The 20,843-nt window shown below is 28.9% G+C and overlaps 1 protein-coding gene across 1 annotated transcript; it reads right to left on the reverse strand.

Annotated features, from left to right (window-relative positions):
• Positions 1–7,954: 7,954 nt before the first annotated feature.
• On the reverse strand, positions 7,955–20,252 carry LOC116769024 (neuropeptide CCHamide-2). Its single transcript, XM_032659997.2, has 6 exons — positions 20,215–20,252; positions 14,488–14,562; positions 10,778–10,845; positions 9,319–9,424; positions 8,601–8,674; positions 7,955–8,350 (listed from the first exon to the last, which is right to left on the reverse strand). The coding sequence occupies exons 2-6, from the start codon at positions 14,555–14,557 to the stop codon at positions 8,288–8,290; spliced, it is 381 nt and encodes a 126-aa protein (XP_032515888.2). The 5' UTR covers positions 14,558–14,562; positions 20,215–20,252; the 3' UTR covers positions 7,955–8,287.
• Positions 20,253–20,843: the final 591 nt, after the last annotated feature.

Raw genomic sequence — 20,843 nt, forward strand, 5'->3', positions numbered from 1 at the left:
TAGGAAGCGAAACGTAGAAATCTGATAGATACTAAATTGCAAACTGACGCCTGAGGATTTCAACTGAGGTGTGAAACATAGATATAGAAAACATTGAATGGAACAAAAATAACATATAATAAAACTGTTCTTGGTATTAATAAGTGTGGATATGTTATTAAAAACAACGTGAGGAAACCAGGACTTATAATTTCAAATTATAAGTTGGAAATCGCCAATCCGCCTTGAGCAAGCGTGGTGATTAATGCTCTAACCTTCTCCATGCGAGAAGAGGCCTTTGCTCAGCAGTGGGCTCCGATAGGCTGATGATGATAATGATGATGATATTATTCCGATGATGGTGATGATGGATGATGATGATGATATTATTCCGAGGTATCATATGTTCATATTACTTGTCAACATATCGTTCAATGTTAACTCAAATTTGAATATAATTTTAATTAACTCAACATATAAGTTATATGTACTTAACTTTCAAATATAAAATATCACTACTGAAACAGTTTTTTTGAATAACAAAAATTCTCTTCCAGTATCATAAGAATCGGGTTTTAAAACGCAAATTGAATTTTTCCACCCTCAATTTAGACGTGTCCAAACAAACTACTTAGTATAACTACTTTAATGAAAACTATGTTGAGTTTGATAATGTTAGTACCTATTTATATTATAAGTTAGAAATTCATTCTTGATGTCCATCTTTAAATTTTCATGACCAAACCGCTGTACTATTGAAATGAAAATGTTTAAATAATGAAAAACCTTTTTGTTTAGTATCCGTCGGAAAATATAAATAAGCTCGTATATCTGATAAATTTCAATTAAAGTCCGTGTTAATGATAAGTGAGCATTTTAAAAATATAATTCGAGATATCAGTAACTTATGATCAGGGAGATATAGCAGAAATATTATACATATTTTATTGCGGGTTTACTTTCACGAGCGGCATTGAAATCTCAATTGTATCGTGATATCGGAAACCTTTTATTACATTGCGACCTTAACATTCATTATATATATGAAAAAAATAATAATCATTTTTACATAAATAATAACAGAATGACAATATTGATAAGGTACTGGGACAGGAAAATTACATTGTGAATCAATTCACCCTGTAATGACTTCGACGCAGCTATCTGCAGACTCCCTACAGAAGATTTATTTTCAATATTATGCAGAAAATTCTATTTCTTACTGTAATTTAAATAAAACGATAAAATGCTCTCGCTAAACAGTTTATTTTAAGACTGAATTGAAAATTTTAATGTATTATAACTTTTTAAAAATTGCAATACTAAAGCAATTCCACAACAAACAATGAAAAATGTTACATTGAAATTATTGTAAAATCGTACGGGAGTACTGTCATCGTGTGTGCTATAAAAAAGCTATCGTTAACGTTCCTCATTTCCTTATTCAGGCGGCCGGATAGGGTTGTCACTTTCTAGATTATAAACAACTTAGAAATATACATCACATTCAATACATATGTACATATACACCAAATAGTTTAAATTACATATACGCAGAGTTATACATATTATAAATAATAATTAAAATATATAACACTATAATTCCTTTCTTATTCCACCGCAATTATATAGGTTTTCGATTAAATTATTTCAAATGAATGTTAGCTAAGTTTCTAGCTAACAGAATGTTTTCAATAACAACGGTGTATATACAAAAGTTTTTAGTTTAACAGAATGTGTGAGCCCTTAAAGAATCTAGCCGAGTCGTAAATAGCGGAAAATGAAGCTTCTACAGAATTGTACATCGATACTAAACTGTCCTCAGGTAATTGGAAGCCAACAGAACATTGAAATATTCAACATTGATATTCTACGTACCTTCTAACATCTCTTTAAAACTTCACATGTATATATTTTTTTACGGATTCCTTACCAAACTACTAGTTTTGCACCAAATATTTTATTGTCATAAGTTAGGCATTTAATGGATCATAAAAATTATAAATATTTCTCTCATATATATCAAAAAAAAACGTTAAGGAATTGTAAGTTTGGTTGTTGCATTACTCGTAAAATAAATGACAATTTATTACCTTTTATATTGATTAATTCCGTTATGATATTTTTACGAGTCTAGAAACGTTCAGTAGATTATTAATTGTATAATATTTTACTATTTTATGTATAAGAATTTTTTTAATACATTTCTTTAAACCATTCTAAACACACGCCTTTATTGCTAATACTATTGTCAGCTTACTTACCATTTTACATATTAGCTATCCGTATATATATATGGATATATACATTTATTTGTAAATATTTTAGCCAGCCGACATATTTTTAATTTATCATAAACCTTCACGTAAATAATATATTTTTGTTTAGTTTAGTTTTGATAATTTTTATTTTTAATAATTATTTTTATTTTACTTAAAAATAGTCCTGAAGAAAATGACACTAAAATTATCAATGGTTCATTTATTTTGAAACACAAAACACTTCTTTGGTTTTAAAGCTTTGTAGGAATTAAGTTCGTTAAATAAAACCACAATTCAATGATGGAACCTTTTTCAGTTATTTTGAAAATCATAACGGCAACCGCTAGGGTTGCTAATAGAAATGTTAACGAACAAAAGTTATTTAAGTTTAAGAATTTTTGTCAAAATTATACAGATTTTTCATTGACAGCTATTAACGTGTTTAACTAAAGCTCAGTATCATACACTCCATCTATCATACACACTCATTCTATAATCCCATTGTTACTGTTAGATGATGTAGTCTGTTATTTTCGTTCATTATATCTTTTATCGTATGAAAGTCAGATTTACCGGTGAAAACCAGAAAATACCGGTGTATGAAAATTAAATCCGTGTTATGCATTTACTAGATGCAACATCGTTAGAAACTCTGTGTTCACAGTTGAAAACATATAATAAAAGTATTCAACAATATAAAAGCGTGGAACAGCGCTTCAAATTGAAACTTTTTATACATATATTCCCTATTCGGTTTCGCCGTAGGAACAAAAAGATTCTCTATGCCACAATATCACAAGAAGTATTATGGCGTAACTCTAAAATAAAGGCAATCAGGAGTCCGAGGTGTAAATTATGAGCCATGCAAATAGAACTCCTACAATAATATGCATTAAAGTAGATTTTCGTAGTTTTCCCGAAACCTCCTGAAAATCTAACTGGCCATGGTCCCCGCGAATAAAGCTACTATTATATCATTCTTTGTTAGAACTAATCATCAAGTGATTTCTTAAACAAAAATTTTTCATTTAACAAAAATCCGCAAATTAATGTAGAATAAGTTAAAAACAATTATTCCTTGGCTTGCGGAATATGAATTTATTTTCTTACAAATAATTAGAGTTTGTTTCGGGATAAGCTAAGGCTTGAATTCTATTAAGAAGGTTCTATTTTAGGACTCAATCTAAATTAAATAATGTATTTGTTAATGGTAGATTTTCTACTTTTATATTTCATTGAATTTTTCACATAATTACTGCTGGTAATAATCACATATTTTTTATGAAATTTCAATTATAAACGATTTATAACTTCATTAGAACTGATAGAATTATAATTAAATTAAAAAAATCCCAAACAAGTTACTAAACGCTATATTCTGTATTAAGCACTCGTATTCTTAACTTACTGTGCCGCAAATATATTTTCAAACAAACTCAGTAATTACTTTTCTTTGATGAAAATATATAACACAACACAATATGACATACATTTGTTATGATTCGTTGAATAAGGAACTTTTGATTGTATAAAATAAAACAAAGTGTACTCAAAATTTTCTTTAAAATAATACAACATAATTTATTTTACTTTCAGGTCTAAAATTAGAAGTTAAATTTGACTTTAATATATAAAAAAAGTATATTTATATATCCGCGTCATAATTACTGCGTAGAATGTCTATTTTCTATTAATTAAAACTTCCGAACTCATATGCTATTACTGTATAAAATTTCAAAACTTTAAATATTAATTACAAAGTCGGTAACCTTCTTGTATCAAAATGCTAAATAAATTAATAATATCCTGCAAGATTCTTCTCAGATATTCACCGTCACTCAGATATCACAGTCTAGGTATATAAGAACGAACAAAATGAAAAATAAATATTTTTGATTTCCTTTAATAAATACAGTTTATTGTTAAGTTTTTCCGCTGTTACTAAACACAATTCCAAAACGTCAGATGTCAGATTAAATTATGACATTTGTCATTATCATCACTTAGTATATTATTAAAGATTGCTTTAACAAAACGAACTTTCCTGATAGCTGAACCCGTCAATCTGCGAGCCTAAAACTTTTCAACTTCATAGTGGAGGCGAAAGTAATTAACTGAGTTAGTGTAAATTGGTTCGTATCCATTACATGATTGGGATGATAATGGCTTAATAAATCACATGCTCGCATAAATTCGTGAACGAGAGACATGTGTGTACAAGGTTTTATAAATATTTTTCCAAAAATGAAACTATTACCTCTTTTCATACACTTTTATGTTGATAACATTTAATGACGAGCGCTTCAATTAAATTATTATTAAGTGATATTTATCGTGTGTTGTTTATTTGAAGAGTTACAGATTTAAATTTACTTGAAATGACATACAAATTTTATTCAAACCGATTTAGAATAGAATTAATAAAATCCAATAAGTCTTTCTAACTTATACTATTCTTTTTCCCATTTACTGTAATTTTTAACATCATAATACGGGTCACAACATAATCCATCTATAGACGACTAATCGTCTCTTAATCACGTGAAAAGCATATAAGTAGGAGTATATTTTTCTCTCCCAAACCTCTTCATGTACAAATTCATATCCACCGATAAACACAGCAATATCTTTAATATCCAGTAATGAAACAAACAATACGGTTAATCATTTTTCATTTTCTCGTAAGTGAATTCTTAAAGAACTGTTTTTGTTAAAACATTGTACAAAGATTTTTATTCATTATATCCAGTATCACATTAAGGAAACAATCTAGAGATAATGTTTAGAGATTCGTTGGTAAATACCATATAAGTAAAGAGAAAAAAATTGGGATATCGGTTTGAGTTTAATAATACATACACAGAATCCATTTAAACCTTCGCTGAAGAATCTCGTAATACTGACATGTAACCCCAAACACTGTTAAGTACTATTGGCCTGAGTGGATAAATTCTGTGAGTTACCGAATGGATCGCGGACAAAACCAAAAAAAAAATTCACTTGTTTCGTTAGGCTAATTACAAAATATATTTCATACTATCCGGGATTATCCTTAGACGGTCAATGTATTTTTACAGTTACGGAAAATGCTCCTTTTAAATTTCTCAGTCGTAAGACAGATAATACAGGTCGTACTTCATCCTTAGTAGAAATAGTAGTCAGCTTTTTAAACGATCTCAACAAAGTAGATAATCCAACGTTCAGTAACGTCAATAAAGCTTTTATCTGCGATACTTACTTAACATCAAGTTACAATTGGCCTTTCCTCATCTATAATTTTAATAAAACCCTTTTCTCAAAGTTAGATGCAAGTTTCATAAACGTTGAAGTTATTGCTCGGGCTATAGTTTTGGAATGAATCAAAAAGGCCATCGGAGTTCTATAAACGCCTAAGAGTTTCCAAAAGACATATCTTGGGGAAATACTATGGTCATCATGGTCGTTATATCACTCCCAAAAGACAAGTCCATAAAGATTTATGATAGGAGCACAAAGTAACAGAGAACAGTTGGGATCAAGTAAGAAGGCCCAAGGTATGGATATGTTAAAGTCTTATATTCGACAAGACGAGAATGCTGAATACACGATCTATGCAATGAGTTCAGAGGTGCAGAACGAGTGTTTAGACATAGGAGATTTTTACATACCATTGCAAGTAAAATGGCACACCTTAATTCATGAATGGTCGTCAGTATTGCTAAAATTTTATCTCAATGCCTTTCAGGTGACTCTCCCAGATCAAAGTAATTTAATAAGATGGGGTAAAGGTACCGAAAAAACTTTCTATATTGTGGAAAGGCAGTTGGAACTACTAACCATTTGCAGGTAGGATGCAAGGAATCCCTGGATAGCGTTCACCACACGCGTTATCAAGATAGTGTTCTCGAAATCATAGGTTAATCTTTCGGCAATCAGAGCGCAAAAATAAATAACCACAAACGAGCGTTCAATAGGTTTTGTAAGAGGAGGCACTAGAGCTATAAAATCAAGACTTATTTAATCCTTAAAGCGTCTCCGAATTGGACTATAAAATGGATACCTATGAGAAACAAGAGAAAATTCCAGAGGCTATTTGTGCGTCGGCTTATTTCTGTATTCACGAATTTTAAAGCACGTTGTGTTAATAAACCATACGGTTCCTTCGGAAACAAACATCCCCAAATACCATGCCCTCAAGGTCAGTAAGTATTACGAACTCACTAACGTACTCACTAGGAAAGGGTGCGTCATAAATTCGTACGCGGTAGAACTTGCCAGTTCCGAGAGGTATTACTAGTAGACTTGAACCTATCGAAAACTAGCATCAATTAAATGTTAGAAAGAACTTCGAAGACAGTTTCACTTCAAATTTAGTTAAGTAGAGAGAGGAGCTTGAATAGTGGAGTTAGATAAACCTTCAACTTGCACCTGGGTCGCAAGTCCCTGGCACTATTAAAGCTCCTCTCCCTCCAACACAATGGACCCGGACCTGCACGGTGAATCCATGGAATGCTGAGAAGTTTCGCCTGGTGATTATCATGAACTGCAAAACATTTAAATGATTACGAACCGTAACAACAACATACAAAAATCCAAACTTTGGTTTAGAATAATATTAGAGATTGTTTTGTGTTGGTTTCATGTAAAATCTAATCTGTTAACTAAAAAGTATGTATTCCTTAACCCGTAAAAAGTAAGAGTTATAATTTAATCCAAAATTAAATGGTTTAGAAAAATAAGAATTTATTTAGAATTTAGAGGACGCTGAATTAAATAGTGTGTAAAAATTATTAAATAATTTTATTACATTTTATAAATCTTATATATCTTAATGTACATTTGGCAGAACACTCAAATTTTTCTTTAATGTATTATATATATTATAATATTATTATATGGTAAGGTTATATGTGAGACATATCCGATACAACCTATTATTAATTTGTGAGTTTCCGGAGTTATAATTCCCGTACATCAATGTATTTTGGCCCAAAACAACTATAATTAGCTTGAGAACTCTTTGTGCTCCAATCGCTTTAATGACTCTTCCATCATCCAAGCAGTAAAACTTTGTTTACGCTTTCCATAAGCTAAAAAAAATCTATCACTGTTGTATAAAACATCTCTATTTATTTTATTCTGTTATATCAGTATGGTAAAGTTGATAAATTGCAAATAATGTTTACAAAATAGTATATTTTATTACAAAATAATTATTTAAATGATGTTACCACATCATTATTTCACCTTCCAACGGGTGTGTGGTCAAGCAGAAAATGAAATATATATTTATATTTTTTATTTTGATTACCATATTTCTAAAATACTTTATGTACAACTCATTAGATTTATTTCAGTCTAGAACATCGGTGTTTGTATATGTTATATATATTTTTGGATTAATTTATAGTCTACGAGATATTTTAAACCAAAATATTTTATATTTCTCATACACCATATTATTTTCTATCGAAGTTATGCTTCTGGCGATGTATTGGGAAAGTCGTCTGAGAGACTTTATTAAAAAAAATTAACTACATCAAACTCTAGTTCTAGTTTAGCTGTGATAACTTTTTTTGCAATTACGTCCATATGTATATATTTCAAAATTCGAGTATTTTTTTATATTTCTTTATTATCTCTTCACCACCAATCGCATCAGATCGTCCATCCATCATTCCATCATCAGTCATTCAAATACAGATATTATAAATAAAACCACTGATACACTTGTCTAATAATTTATTTCATTACAATCTTTATAGAATAAACTACCGACTATTCGATGGTAAACTTACGGCGGGAGGAGCCGTGCATACAAAAGTACAGACAAATTATTTATAGGTAAAAATTTTAACATTGTTAGTAATGGGATCAATAAAACATTAGAAACAACACACATCTAACCAGCCGTTAATGGAATTGACTACACATAATCAGATTGGAATCTATAACAATGTCTAAATAAAATAAGCTTGAGTGTAGGAATACATGGTTTATATTGAAAGTACGATTTATAAAGTTATATATCTCAAGTTTATTTCATTTATGTGTTACATCGATTTAATTTACAAAGAACCGATCACGTATCCATCCTCGTCGTTCAATCTTGACCTTCGGTAATTGTCCATCTAAAAGGATACAATGTTAAGGTTAAATAAAATGCACTTAGACTCGATTCCCAAAAAAAAAAAATACTGGAAAAAATCGTCATGTCACCTTCCAATTAAAAACATTAATATAAATTTTCTTATTTAGATGACTGATAGGGAAGGAAGAATTGCATATATGTATATAATGTCATTGTAATAAAAAATAGTTCTTGGTATATATATATATATCAAGAACTATTTTTTACCCTATTATATATATAGTTCTTACCCAGTACTTCAGTAAATTATGCAGCTTCATCTTGACCACATCCCTAGCATTGTTCTCGTCGCGGTCAAAAACACCTGTTTAAAACAATCACATTTATTTCAACAACAGAACCCATTGAAGAAGTTTAATTATACTGCATACGGACAGTTTCCAGTTTATCGTGTATACACCTACTATGAGTGTATTATGTGCGATATCATAGTAGGTAAAAATAAAATTCTCGTATGTACATTTAAGAGGCAAACTAGTTAGTTATGAGGATAGCTATTACGAGTAACATTTACTTAAGCTGATAGTGTTAAAGATCTGTTTACAGTTCTACGTCGTAGCTAAAGTCTCCGTCGTAGCTGTACGTCTACGTCGTAGCTATACGTCTACGATCGTAGAATAAAGCTTAAGTCGTAAAATAATTCAGATCAGTCATAAAGGTTTTCTTTAAAACCTGCACTTACATTGTTATAGCCACTTAACGTACCTGGAGAGGTGAGATAATCGCTTAACAATATCTTCATTATGTCTACTACATACGTATGTTATTATTACTTAGTCGTCTCTCGTTATTATTAGTTATCTTGTTTTAACATATTTTTTCATGTATTAATTAGCTGACGTAACAATAATTTTAGAATTGACTTTGAAATTTCTCTTAAAAACTAAATGCAATGTGCATTCATTGGCGACCATGACACTGGTTAACAACTTTGACTATTCAACTTGCCTCCATCTCTGATGGGTATGACGTCATCGGGCAGTATATAAGAGTGCGGGTAGCCTGGGTGTGGGGGAATCTCCTCCTGACCAGCCTGTTGACGGGTCAGCTCATTCTAGGATATTCAGATCATAATTATAATTCTTATCATGTTTACAATATCTGGTGGAAGAATTTTAGGTCACCTAAGAACTTAGGATGAATTTAACATCAGAGCTACTATCAGAAAGGCTAATATATAGATTTATATTATCAAACTCAACTGAGTTTACTATTATAGTGATATATCAATATGTAATAAGAATGATTTAGATTCTAGAACAAAATCCTTAACCACCTGCTTATATAGTTTGTGTGAAATGACTCTTGTGATTACAGTAGTATCTGGGTTGAGAACTGGAGGCTAGTGTATAAAATAAAAGATAATTAAATATAGTTTGAGAGCAGAAGCTTGTTCGTACGTGTCATAATTGTTCTTTATAAATTTTATTAAAGCGGGTAATTTTCATTACTCTTCCTTTGTATCTCTGTATAGAATGCATTGGCTCAAAAATAACGTTACATGCAAGTTTTTATCAAATACTTCTGAATGTGTTTATTTGGTCTGGATTTTTTTTATCGAGATTTATTTTCAAATAACGATTTCAATTTTTTTTTTAATTTGAGATCCATCTTTTTTTTTCTTTTTAATAATAAGTATAATTAGAATTATTTAAATGCATTGAACCGTAAGAAACGAAAACAATGGAAGCAATAAAAAATTTTTTTTGGAATAATTTCATCTGATATTTTGGAAATATCTGACGTTCTGAATGCTAATAGGTACAGCACAATAAAATCAAATTGTAATTTAAGATTTACATATTAAAATATACTTTTAATGATCTAGTTATAAATACAAGAGCGAAGGCGCAAAAAATTTTGTATTGTAACACAGGACTATCTTGCTCAAGACTTGCATTAGGTTCGAAAATGCGATCAAAGCTGAAGGATAATTCGACAAAGAATTTATATAATATAAATAACTTATTGAATGTTTAAAGTAAACTCTATGTTAACTTAATGCAGAGAGTTCATTTGACCTATTCCGTAAGTCCCTAGTGTTTACACACCTTGTTTACAAACTGGCCGCGGGTTCCTCAACTGAGAACTTTCCTTTGCAGTGTGCATGACTTAATTTTGTACATATGTACATTAAACTATGTTTACTTAATATAACTAATGCGTGTTTTCACAATTTTGCATATATTTTTTGTTTCATGCTATATAAATTATCAGTTTACATAGAAGTTTTTGACAGTAATGTTTCTTACATTCCAGTATAGGGACGTAAATTAATAATAGAGTAATTAATTTTCCTATTTTCTGTTTTACGCAAAAGCGGATTCTTGACGCATTATTACTTTTGCAGCGACATACAAACGAAATAATAACACAAGCTTAAAAAACGTTAAAACTAATCACTTACATCCATTCCAGAATCAGATCTCTTTCCGTGACCTCCGAAACAGGAATGACCAAACGAGGAGCATCCCCCTGAAATAAAATACTTTATGAGTAAATCTATACATAAATAAATAAATCAGCCAAAACTACGAAAAACAAACATTAAAAAATCCAATATATTTTTATGATATGTTTCTCCTAAGAATGTTCCTCGTTATTCAATAGAAATTCACTAACGAAACACCAAAAAAAAGTGAGATAAAGTTTACGTCATCAGCTCACGGTTTGCATACAGTTGACATACAGTCGGAACGCTTACAGTTCGTTTACTTTATTCCTTTATTTGGTCACGTGACCTTTGTGGACTATCGACCTCAAACAAGAGCTAATTCACTTATTGAAACCATAGCATTTGTATTCTGCTCTATTTACACTTGACCTAGTGTACACTGGTGCTACACAGTATTTAGTTTTAGGGAAAAACTGATTATTTCTTCTAATTTATAGCATAACTTTAGTTATCAACTTAATTTAGGTTAAGAATCTAAATGTGAGTAATAAAAAGTATACATCAATAAAGGTAAATATAAAATGCCATAACGGAGATTTTATATACCAACATATTAAGTACATACGTTAATTTAAATAGAAAAAATACCATATATACCATATGGAGAATTTTAAAGCTGAAATTAGAACATTACACCAAAAAGAATACTTTTTCCTTTCAGTAAAATTCTACTTTTTTATTGAAGTTTAAAAAAAATATATAAACTGTTGCCAGGACTAAAAACTATTGGATTATATATTAAAAATTGTGGTACCAAATACATTATACCTATTGACATGACAACGCGTTCTTTAAAAGAAAATGGTTAATGCTGACGTCTTTTATCAATGTCAATAGTTTATACGCAATCATTTGTAAATTAAAATTCTTTGGAAAATTACTGTGTCGAAATATAGGTCGAAAATATTAGTATTTAGAACATTATCAACTTATTTGAGGCCATGTTTCAATAAATATATTTCTGAAAAACAATTAATGTATTAACTGCTTTTTCACAACAATTCAGTGTGGTGAAATCATTATTTTATTTTTCTTATAAGACGATTATATATACAAATACATTACTCAAACGTCATATTTATAAAGTAAAAAGAATTCTAAATGTTATTTATTTATTATTACATAAAAAAAAATATGTAATTTTTCAAAATCATGACTGACGTTTACAATAAACTTATGCGTTTACTCACGAAAATGTCACACACTGCATAAAAAGTGTCGGCTCAGTAATCTCAAGCTGGGTAACAAAGAGCGGAGATTTGTAAGGGCGTCGCGGGTACGGGATTAGCTCTAACGAACCTCATGGCTAACTTCATGTTACAAACGACAAACGAAATGAAAAACTAATGAACGACCACAAAACTATAACAACGAATAATGAATACTTTGAAAATTACATACACTATAAAATATACAAAATTAGTACTCGTTATACTTATATAGGACAAGAGAATTGCGTGATGAAGATTGCTTTTAGCAATATGAATATTTTATTCCTCATTACTCTTTTTGTGGTAAACAAAGTGTTTTATGTATGTTTTATTATATATTTATGTATGTATAATAATCGCTTGATCTCGTAACTTGGAGTGTATGAATGATTTAACACATCGTTTCGACATGTTCAACTGGGCACATTATATACAACATTACCGTTAACATGAATTTAAATCTAAAATTTGACAAAACAGCAAACGGTAATAATGTACACAACTTATAAATACTTATAGTATACTGGGATGAAAGAAAAACTTATTTTTCACACCCCATATCAATCGTTGCATTGCAATTATTCAGAAGTATAAATACAAATCCCCAATCAAGGGTGGCAACACATCCGCAAAACTATGTTGAGGATGTCCATGGGCGACGGTACTACCTCCATCAAGTAGGCCGTCTACTCGGGTGCCCCCTTTGGCTTAGAAAAACAGTACAAAAAGATTGCCTTTCGTATTATAACATTATGAATATGACAATAAAAATAGATTTCAATCTGAAGTGATCTCATGTAACTAAAGTCTTCCAAACATGTTGAAAACAAAAGTCAGAACTTACTAAGATAACACACGACCAGATCACTTCACTTGAGCCGAGTTTCGTAACTGTCTCGTTGTATTTTTGTGTTGCCGAAATAGTTCTATCGCCAGATATATTAACATTAAATAATGTCAGATTTCTACCGGATGTTTTAACAGTTGAACTCTGATTATATCAAAGAGAAAATGCCTTTATTAGAAAACAAATAAATATTACAAGAAAAAAATCTTCAATAGAAGCCACCGTTCACAAAACGATTGAAATAAAAATAAACAATCTAGAATAATAAAAGTCAATTATATAAAAACTCCCAACTCCCAAAACAATTTAATTCCTTCACACAACACAAATTCCTTAACACAAATAAATATTTAAGTCCTTTTTATACATAGCAAAAACTTCTTACGAAAAATTTTAAAGAATTAAGACGTGTAAAAATATGAATAAAATGTAAAAAAATGAAGATTATATAATAAATTTCCTGTTAACTTTAGTCGTACCTTTCATTTAATAATATAATCTGTGAGTATACATTCGAATAGGTATGTGCATATTTACTTTGTACATTAAGGCAAAGTCTCCCATTCGGTTCGTGTTATTCTTTAAGCAGGAAGACAAACTAAAGTCTGAGCTTACAACAGCTGGTGGTAACGTTAAAATGGAAACTTTAAAACTTAAATATGACAAAGAGGTCAGTTTAAGAAGATTATGAAACTGACAAAATACATTACACAGTTATTATAAATAAAAGAATAGGAATATATTGAAATATGCAGTAATCGTATCGTGGCAAATATATTATACTCTCGAATAGTTTCGTCCATCTATCGCATGTCACATTACAGTCGGCCGCGAAATATGAGGAAATTGATATACTGTCACAAAAGTAGCTCAGTTATAAGTATTTGTGTACTTTGAACAATGATTGAAATTAAAAAATTATATTCATCTATTATCTGACTTCGCACTTCGCTGTGACTGAAAAAAATTATTACATTTTAATATTTTCTATACTAATGTTTTCCCATTCTCATTCTTAAGTGCCAATTAATAAGTTAAGATTTAAAAGTAATTTTGCATCCATATCCGGACGTTTGCTATTAAATCCAAACGAATTAAAATAAAGTTAATGCTACGATTACTTTATTAAACGACAAAAACATTTCAATTTCACTTCACCACTATTAAAAGTTTCCAAAACAATCTCTGCAAAGAGAAAAATGATATCATAACTAAAGAAATGACAATAAAAAATGTGGACCTTAATCTATTTAATAACGGTAACAAAAAGCTTTTAATGAAAAACATTGCCAACCGCCATGTAATTTTGTTTTCTATTTATGTATAAGTAATTTTCATTTGACCGTAAAAGGTCTAATAGGGCACCATTTACTCTTCTGCCTGGTCAAATCTCAATCCCCTATACACTAGATTCATTCGTTACGATTGTTCATTTCGATCCCAATATTATTTTTACTTTTTTCATCCACATATTACAAATAATAACAGTTATTGTTCCTTTTTGATTTGAATCCAGCACAATACTTTTATTTTTCTTATATAAATCCTTCATCGTTATCCCCACACACACATACAAATTTAATTTCACTCACACACATACTCACGTTTGGCGCTGACTCCAACTGAAATGATCAGAACAGCTAACACTGACAGGGTAAAAGTGTTTGCAGCCATTTTAACTGAAACAAAATAACGTGTAATGTATTCCACAACATAACATAACATGAAATATATAATATCTATATAATAAGAATGAATTAAGTCGTTTGTTAATATTACTACACCTGTGTAACTTTAATTGAAATACGAGCCAGCTAGCGGGCATACCCGCGAAAAACAACTATACTAGTAATTTATGAAATTGAGTTGTACGAGTACTCGTTAAATATTAACTTTACATCGAGACGTCATTGTATTAAAAAATGTAGAGCGAAATTCATCACAATCAAAAATATGAAAAAGCTTTTTGTTAAATAAACTTTGATTGGAAAGGCTTCGCGATAATTAAAAGAAGCTATTTCTGTTATTTCTCTTAATTATATTCAACTTCATAACAATTACGTGTTTATTCACAAATATCTTTGAAATTATCCTCGCGGTTATTTTTGTCCAAATTTTTTCTACTGTAATATTTTTTTATAAAACTATGATAATATTATAAATAATTAAAGTAAAGATTGAGAAAGTTTAGGAATTATTAATTCTCATTCTTATATTTTCAGTGATAGATTTTAAAATTTGCTTCATGAAGTGAATTCTAATTCCGCAAATCGAATTGTTTCGTGCCAGTAGTTGGAACGTCCCTATAACTGGATCTTAAATATTGACTCTGAACTCCAGCTTCCAAGTGCGATAAAGTGATGGCCGATGTATTTATACTTAACACGTCACTATATTTTAGATATTATCTTAAAACTTCAATACATTTATAAATGTATGATCACGATAGTTTATTTTTCAAACTGACTATGTCTTAGTCAGTTTCCTCAAAGTCTCAGGTTTGAACGCTATTGGTGTCTATTATTCTTCCAATATATTAATAGAAATGTAATTTAAAATTTTATTAATAACGAAGGCTGTAATATATTTGAGTATAGAAATAACTTTCAGTAAATTTTATTTAACAATTTTAAAATGATCTTTATATTTCATTTTTTTTTAATAATAATAATTAATAAATATATTTAAGTCACGCACTCTTCTAAAGCTGCGGTACTAAGTTATTTTATTAAAGAAGAAGAAGAAGAAATGTGCATACAAATATATGATCTGGAATTAATACGACGCACTTGTTAAAATACAGCCTAATTTTAATATATTTCTTATAAACTTCTACCAAAAATATAAACCATACTTTGTTTTCTATTGTATTTTTTAGATAAAACTCTTGAAGTTCAAATAATATTCCAACGATAATAAATCAAGCTGAATGTAAAAACCTTATTTTTTACTTGTTTTTAAATTTCATATTTTATTACAAAATATTCGTCTCTTCATTCCGACATAACAATAATAATACCTTTTTTTACTAATATATAATTCGAATAAGTTTTTCAGACTTAAAATATTTTTTAAGCGCATCCAGCATTATTTGTATCCAATTAGTAATTTTGTATGAGATTGTTATTAATTAGTTCCGTAGTTATGTATGTACACTTGAAGTAACATTTACTCATGAATCATTATTTGTCTTCCGACTGTAAAGAAAAAAAATATAAGTAATATAATTATTACCTTTCTAATATTAAAGCAATTTTGAAATTAAACTTGTGATTTAATTTAGTGTAGAAAATAGTATATATGGTAATAAATAAATAGCATGATGGTGACGAGAGCTTATTTCGTAAAAGCGACTAGAACCGTATAATGAGGAGGTTAGATTCGACTCCTGTCCGAGTCTACGAATTTTATATTATCTATTTTATAATTAATAATGAAAAATTTTAAATAATTAAAAATATTACAGAAGAAAATATACTTCAAATGTCACTTGTATTGTTTTATTTAATTATAATTTAAAAAAAAACATTAATTACTTAATAACTACGTCACAACCTGTCTAATTATGCGACCCCATATGTACTCAAGAATTTACTCATCATCCTAAATAAATATGTACTCGTATAGTTTGTGAAAATTTTGGAAATGTATTATTTTTATGAGACGGTACATTTTTAAGGCCGATTTATCTTTTTTCATCGTCGCCCATATTTTATTTCCAATAAGTATAGTATATCATACGGATACGTGTATTGTAATCAGAATGCTGTGTGCAATAAAACAATTCGTAAAATTACGTCCTGCTATCTTTACATACATGAACAAATCGTGTCCAATTTTATGTGAAGCTCCCTGGATTGAAAGGTTTATTGTTACTATAGCGTCGGAGTACGGATTAGACTGTAAAATATGCACTTTATAACTGTACAACTGGATGATTTAAAATTAAATATATATATATATATTTATTAAAATAAAAATTAATAATATTATTGAAGTTAAAAAATGGAATTTTATTTGTTTATGAGACTCAACTTTTTAGCATTCGATGGATTCACCGTGAGGAAGCCAGGTCCATCGCGGGTCCATCCTTTATTCCCAAAAATGGCCCGAAAAATGCTAGAATTGAAAATTCCAGAAACCAAGAAGTTTAAACGAATGTGCGTCTCCTGTATTTCTATCCTCTCCATACTTATTAAAGCTTAGTTTCATAACTAACAACCAATCAAGATCCTCTCAAACTTAGCCTATATTAATTAATTGTAATATAACATATTTAAAAGAAATTTCGATTTAATCTACAATAATCTATTTTTATATCTATGGCATTAAAAATCTCAAAACAAAATAACAATACAGGTTATTTCTTTATTCAAAAAAGAAACTAAGTGGTTTAAACCGCTTTTATGGTTCAGAGTAAACATGCATATATCTTTTTTTTTGCTAAAGTCTTTAGATCCCTGCTGTGAGAATGCAAAAAGTTTCCTATCGCGTGTAAAACTTTTTGGACATAATTGAAACAAATGAATACTACATAATTTTAAGTTAATGTACCATGCTGGTTGGTAAATTTAGGTTTATTTCATATACAATTCCATGTACAAATGTTTTTTCAAAAAAATTATATGTTTTATCTTACTTTTTTTATTTAATAAATATATATCTGTTGTAAGAAAAAATGTAGCCCAACCCACATTTAAATTTAAAAAACGAATAATTATTAATTACCATTTCAAACTTGTGTTTCAGTTTTTCTTTAGGAAAGTAAAAACAATTAATATAATTGTATAATTTATATACACATAAAAAAATTTGAAAAAAGAACTCACATATAAAACAATGAAATAATAGACTTTTGTAATAAATATCTGTCACATAAAGACGTAAAATTCAAAAGAATAAAACGCGAAGGTATCCTTCGATCACTCCAACAATGAGGACACAAAAGGAAAAACATTTTCAAACTTTTCCGCTTAACTAAATTCTTGAACAGTTGTAACAGACACAAGTTCATATTAAATGCTTCGGTTTAACGAATTGCTATAAAACTCAAACTATTGCTGTCTATAATTTTATTTTAATAAAAGATGTGTATTAGAAAGATCTCATTAGAAATTTAGTATACTAAATTATTTTTTAATTATCCATAACAATTTAATTATAAATATAAATTAAATGTATAACTTATGATATATGCTATAATGAATACATGCCTTTTTAGTAATTATTATAAAAAAACGGTGAGATCAGGTAATCCATTTTATCTGTTTTTGTTAATATAAAAGTCAGCGCATCTTAATAAATTTCACGGGGATTATATCTCGTTTTTAATTTACAAAACAGGTATTAGTCTACGGGTGATTTAATCTCACTTGTGGTAATTTAACTCTTAAAGCTTTGCCTTGAATAACCAACTATTGAATCTACTAACAACTACCTACAATACTAATAATATATTCCTACAAAATATATACGGTATCCTTTATTGCACGTAGGATTCGAAATAAGTATCTCTGTGACTATTTTATTAATAAATTAATATGTTAAATATAATAAAAATATATAAGTGTATCTTTTCTGTACATTGTAAAACTCATCTAAATCGGTTAAGCCATTCTAGGTTTATTAATTTAATCATGAAAGCTAGTGTCAACAAACAGCCACAATTACGTTTTCGTTACATATACATAATAAGGATAAATTATTTTATAATATACATATGCTATAATTTTCATCTGTTGAACAATACAGCTAAAAATCTTTAACATTAAACGACAAACATATGAAATAGGAACAGTAACTACCCCCTAGGTACCCCACGTAATGCATTAGAATATTCACTCATATATAGCCTTTCTACAAATTACGAATTCATTGTTCATAAATATTCTATAGATTTACCGTTTGTTTTCCATTCGTATGTAAGATATTGTTACGTACTTATTTTGCATTTATAGCAGAGAATACGACATTTAGGTGATTGAATGCCAGTTTCGTAGTTGAAAATATCTTAAGATATGTCTTGAGATATATCTTAAGATTTTTATTGCTGTATTATTTAAAATGATGGGTATTATTTAAAATATATTTTGTATTATTAATTAGAAATTTATAGATTAACTTAGAACTGATACCGCCAAAGAAATTCTCAAAAGTAGGAGAAAAGATGTACAAATGGTTTAGTTGTTTTTGTATCCTAAGTTTAATTTGAGAATTTATATAAAACATACATACATACATATTTTCGCTGTTTTTTTTTTAGTTTGTAAATAATTTATTGACGTTTTAAGATTTTTTCATCTAAAAATATATTTTCCTTTATTATATATAAATGTATGTGTATTCTGTTTCACAAATTAGACTTACCTACCTTCAAGAACTCGGTTATAAAAAACGTATGAAACAACGTTCGATTTGTTTTATACATAGAAAAATAAGTCGTTGATCGAAAACTATTAGAAGTATTAAAAAGGCAGCGTTAATAAAATTATCAAAATAATATAAAATTTATTTGGAACTTCTTTAAAAATTTTAACTCACAGATTGTCAACTATCTATTAGTTATGGACCTATACCTAATTTTTCTACTACGTTCCCAAATAATACAAAATAAATGGAAAATGATTCATAAGTTATATAATTTCGTAATATATTTGAGCATTATTTACGTCATCATAATTTATATATATATTTAAAAAACAAACTAATATCAAATAAATACGCCTTAAAAACTTTTCATTACGTAAAACGTTAACATGTTAGGTTTTGATTTACATGAACGTGTAGGTTAAGTCTTTTATAAATAATTTTTTGGGACTAGAAATATATTAACATCTCACAAACGTGTACAGCTACAAGTGAATCGGTCACAACTTCTGTACTCGAACAAACTTTTCGTAATGTTTACTCAGAGTTTTGAGTACACGGAAAATTTGTGAATATTCTCATAATAATTATATCGTATACTTTGATATCATAGTATACACGAATAATATACCTATTAAACTATTTTTTTGATTAATTTAAATTCATTTCATTTCATGTAAACATTTATAATTTTTTACTCACATGTCTATATGGATTTTAGATTTTTTCTTTCACGTTTAATATAACGCTTAACAGTAAAGCTTTTCTATTAAATTGAACATATATTTTTCTTTGATTTTTTTTATTTTATTTAATGTTTTGTTGAATTACTTTTGTTATATTTCGAATATGCATAAATGTGGTTAAATTTAATTAAAAAGTATCATAAAAAATAGAGTAAATTTAATTAGATTATGCGAATTTAAATTACTTGAAAATACATTATAAGTAAATGTCCAACTTACTTGTGTTCGTAGTCAGGTGTAGACCAAGAGCGTGTACCAAATGCGCCGGGGCGAACGGAACGCGCGCTTTTAAACATCCACCATAGAGCTTTGAACGTGCGTAGGCAGATCACATATATGATAATTTGATTACTATTCATGAAAACCCTCTAGTTACTTATAGGTGCAACAATAATATTATATGTTCCTTATATATGAATCCTAAATTTTCACGTCTCAAAACTTGTTGTACTCGTGAGATATAAAAAAAAATGTTTTATATTTAAGTCTAGAAACTTTTCTATTAATCGAACTTGAGAAAACTTGTAGGAACAATTAGCAATACATAATGTATAGGTTTACAATTTCATATCCAATATACAGTTAATTTAATGAATATATATATACATAATCTATTTATTTTATACTCACGCCGCTTCTATATACAGCCAGCTCTGCAAGCCGCCCTGCGATTTGCACGGATTTGAGTGTGACAGAGAACGCAACAACATCAAGTTATTAAAGTAACAATGAGTAGAGCAAGTCCAGGTTACAGGAGCTAGCTTTTTAATAATCCCATTAATTGGTTTTATGGTGTGTGATTCAATTGGCTGGTCTTCAAGGAAAGAGTGAGAAGGCTTTCGCTGATT

Source organism: Danaus plexippus, chromosome 5 (assembly GCF_018135715.1).
Source record: "Danaus plexippus chromosome 5, MEX_DaPlex, whole genome shotgun sequence".
Classification (NCBI taxonomy): domain Eukaryota; kingdom Metazoa; phylum Arthropoda; class Insecta; order Lepidoptera; family Nymphalidae; genus Danaus; species Danaus plexippus.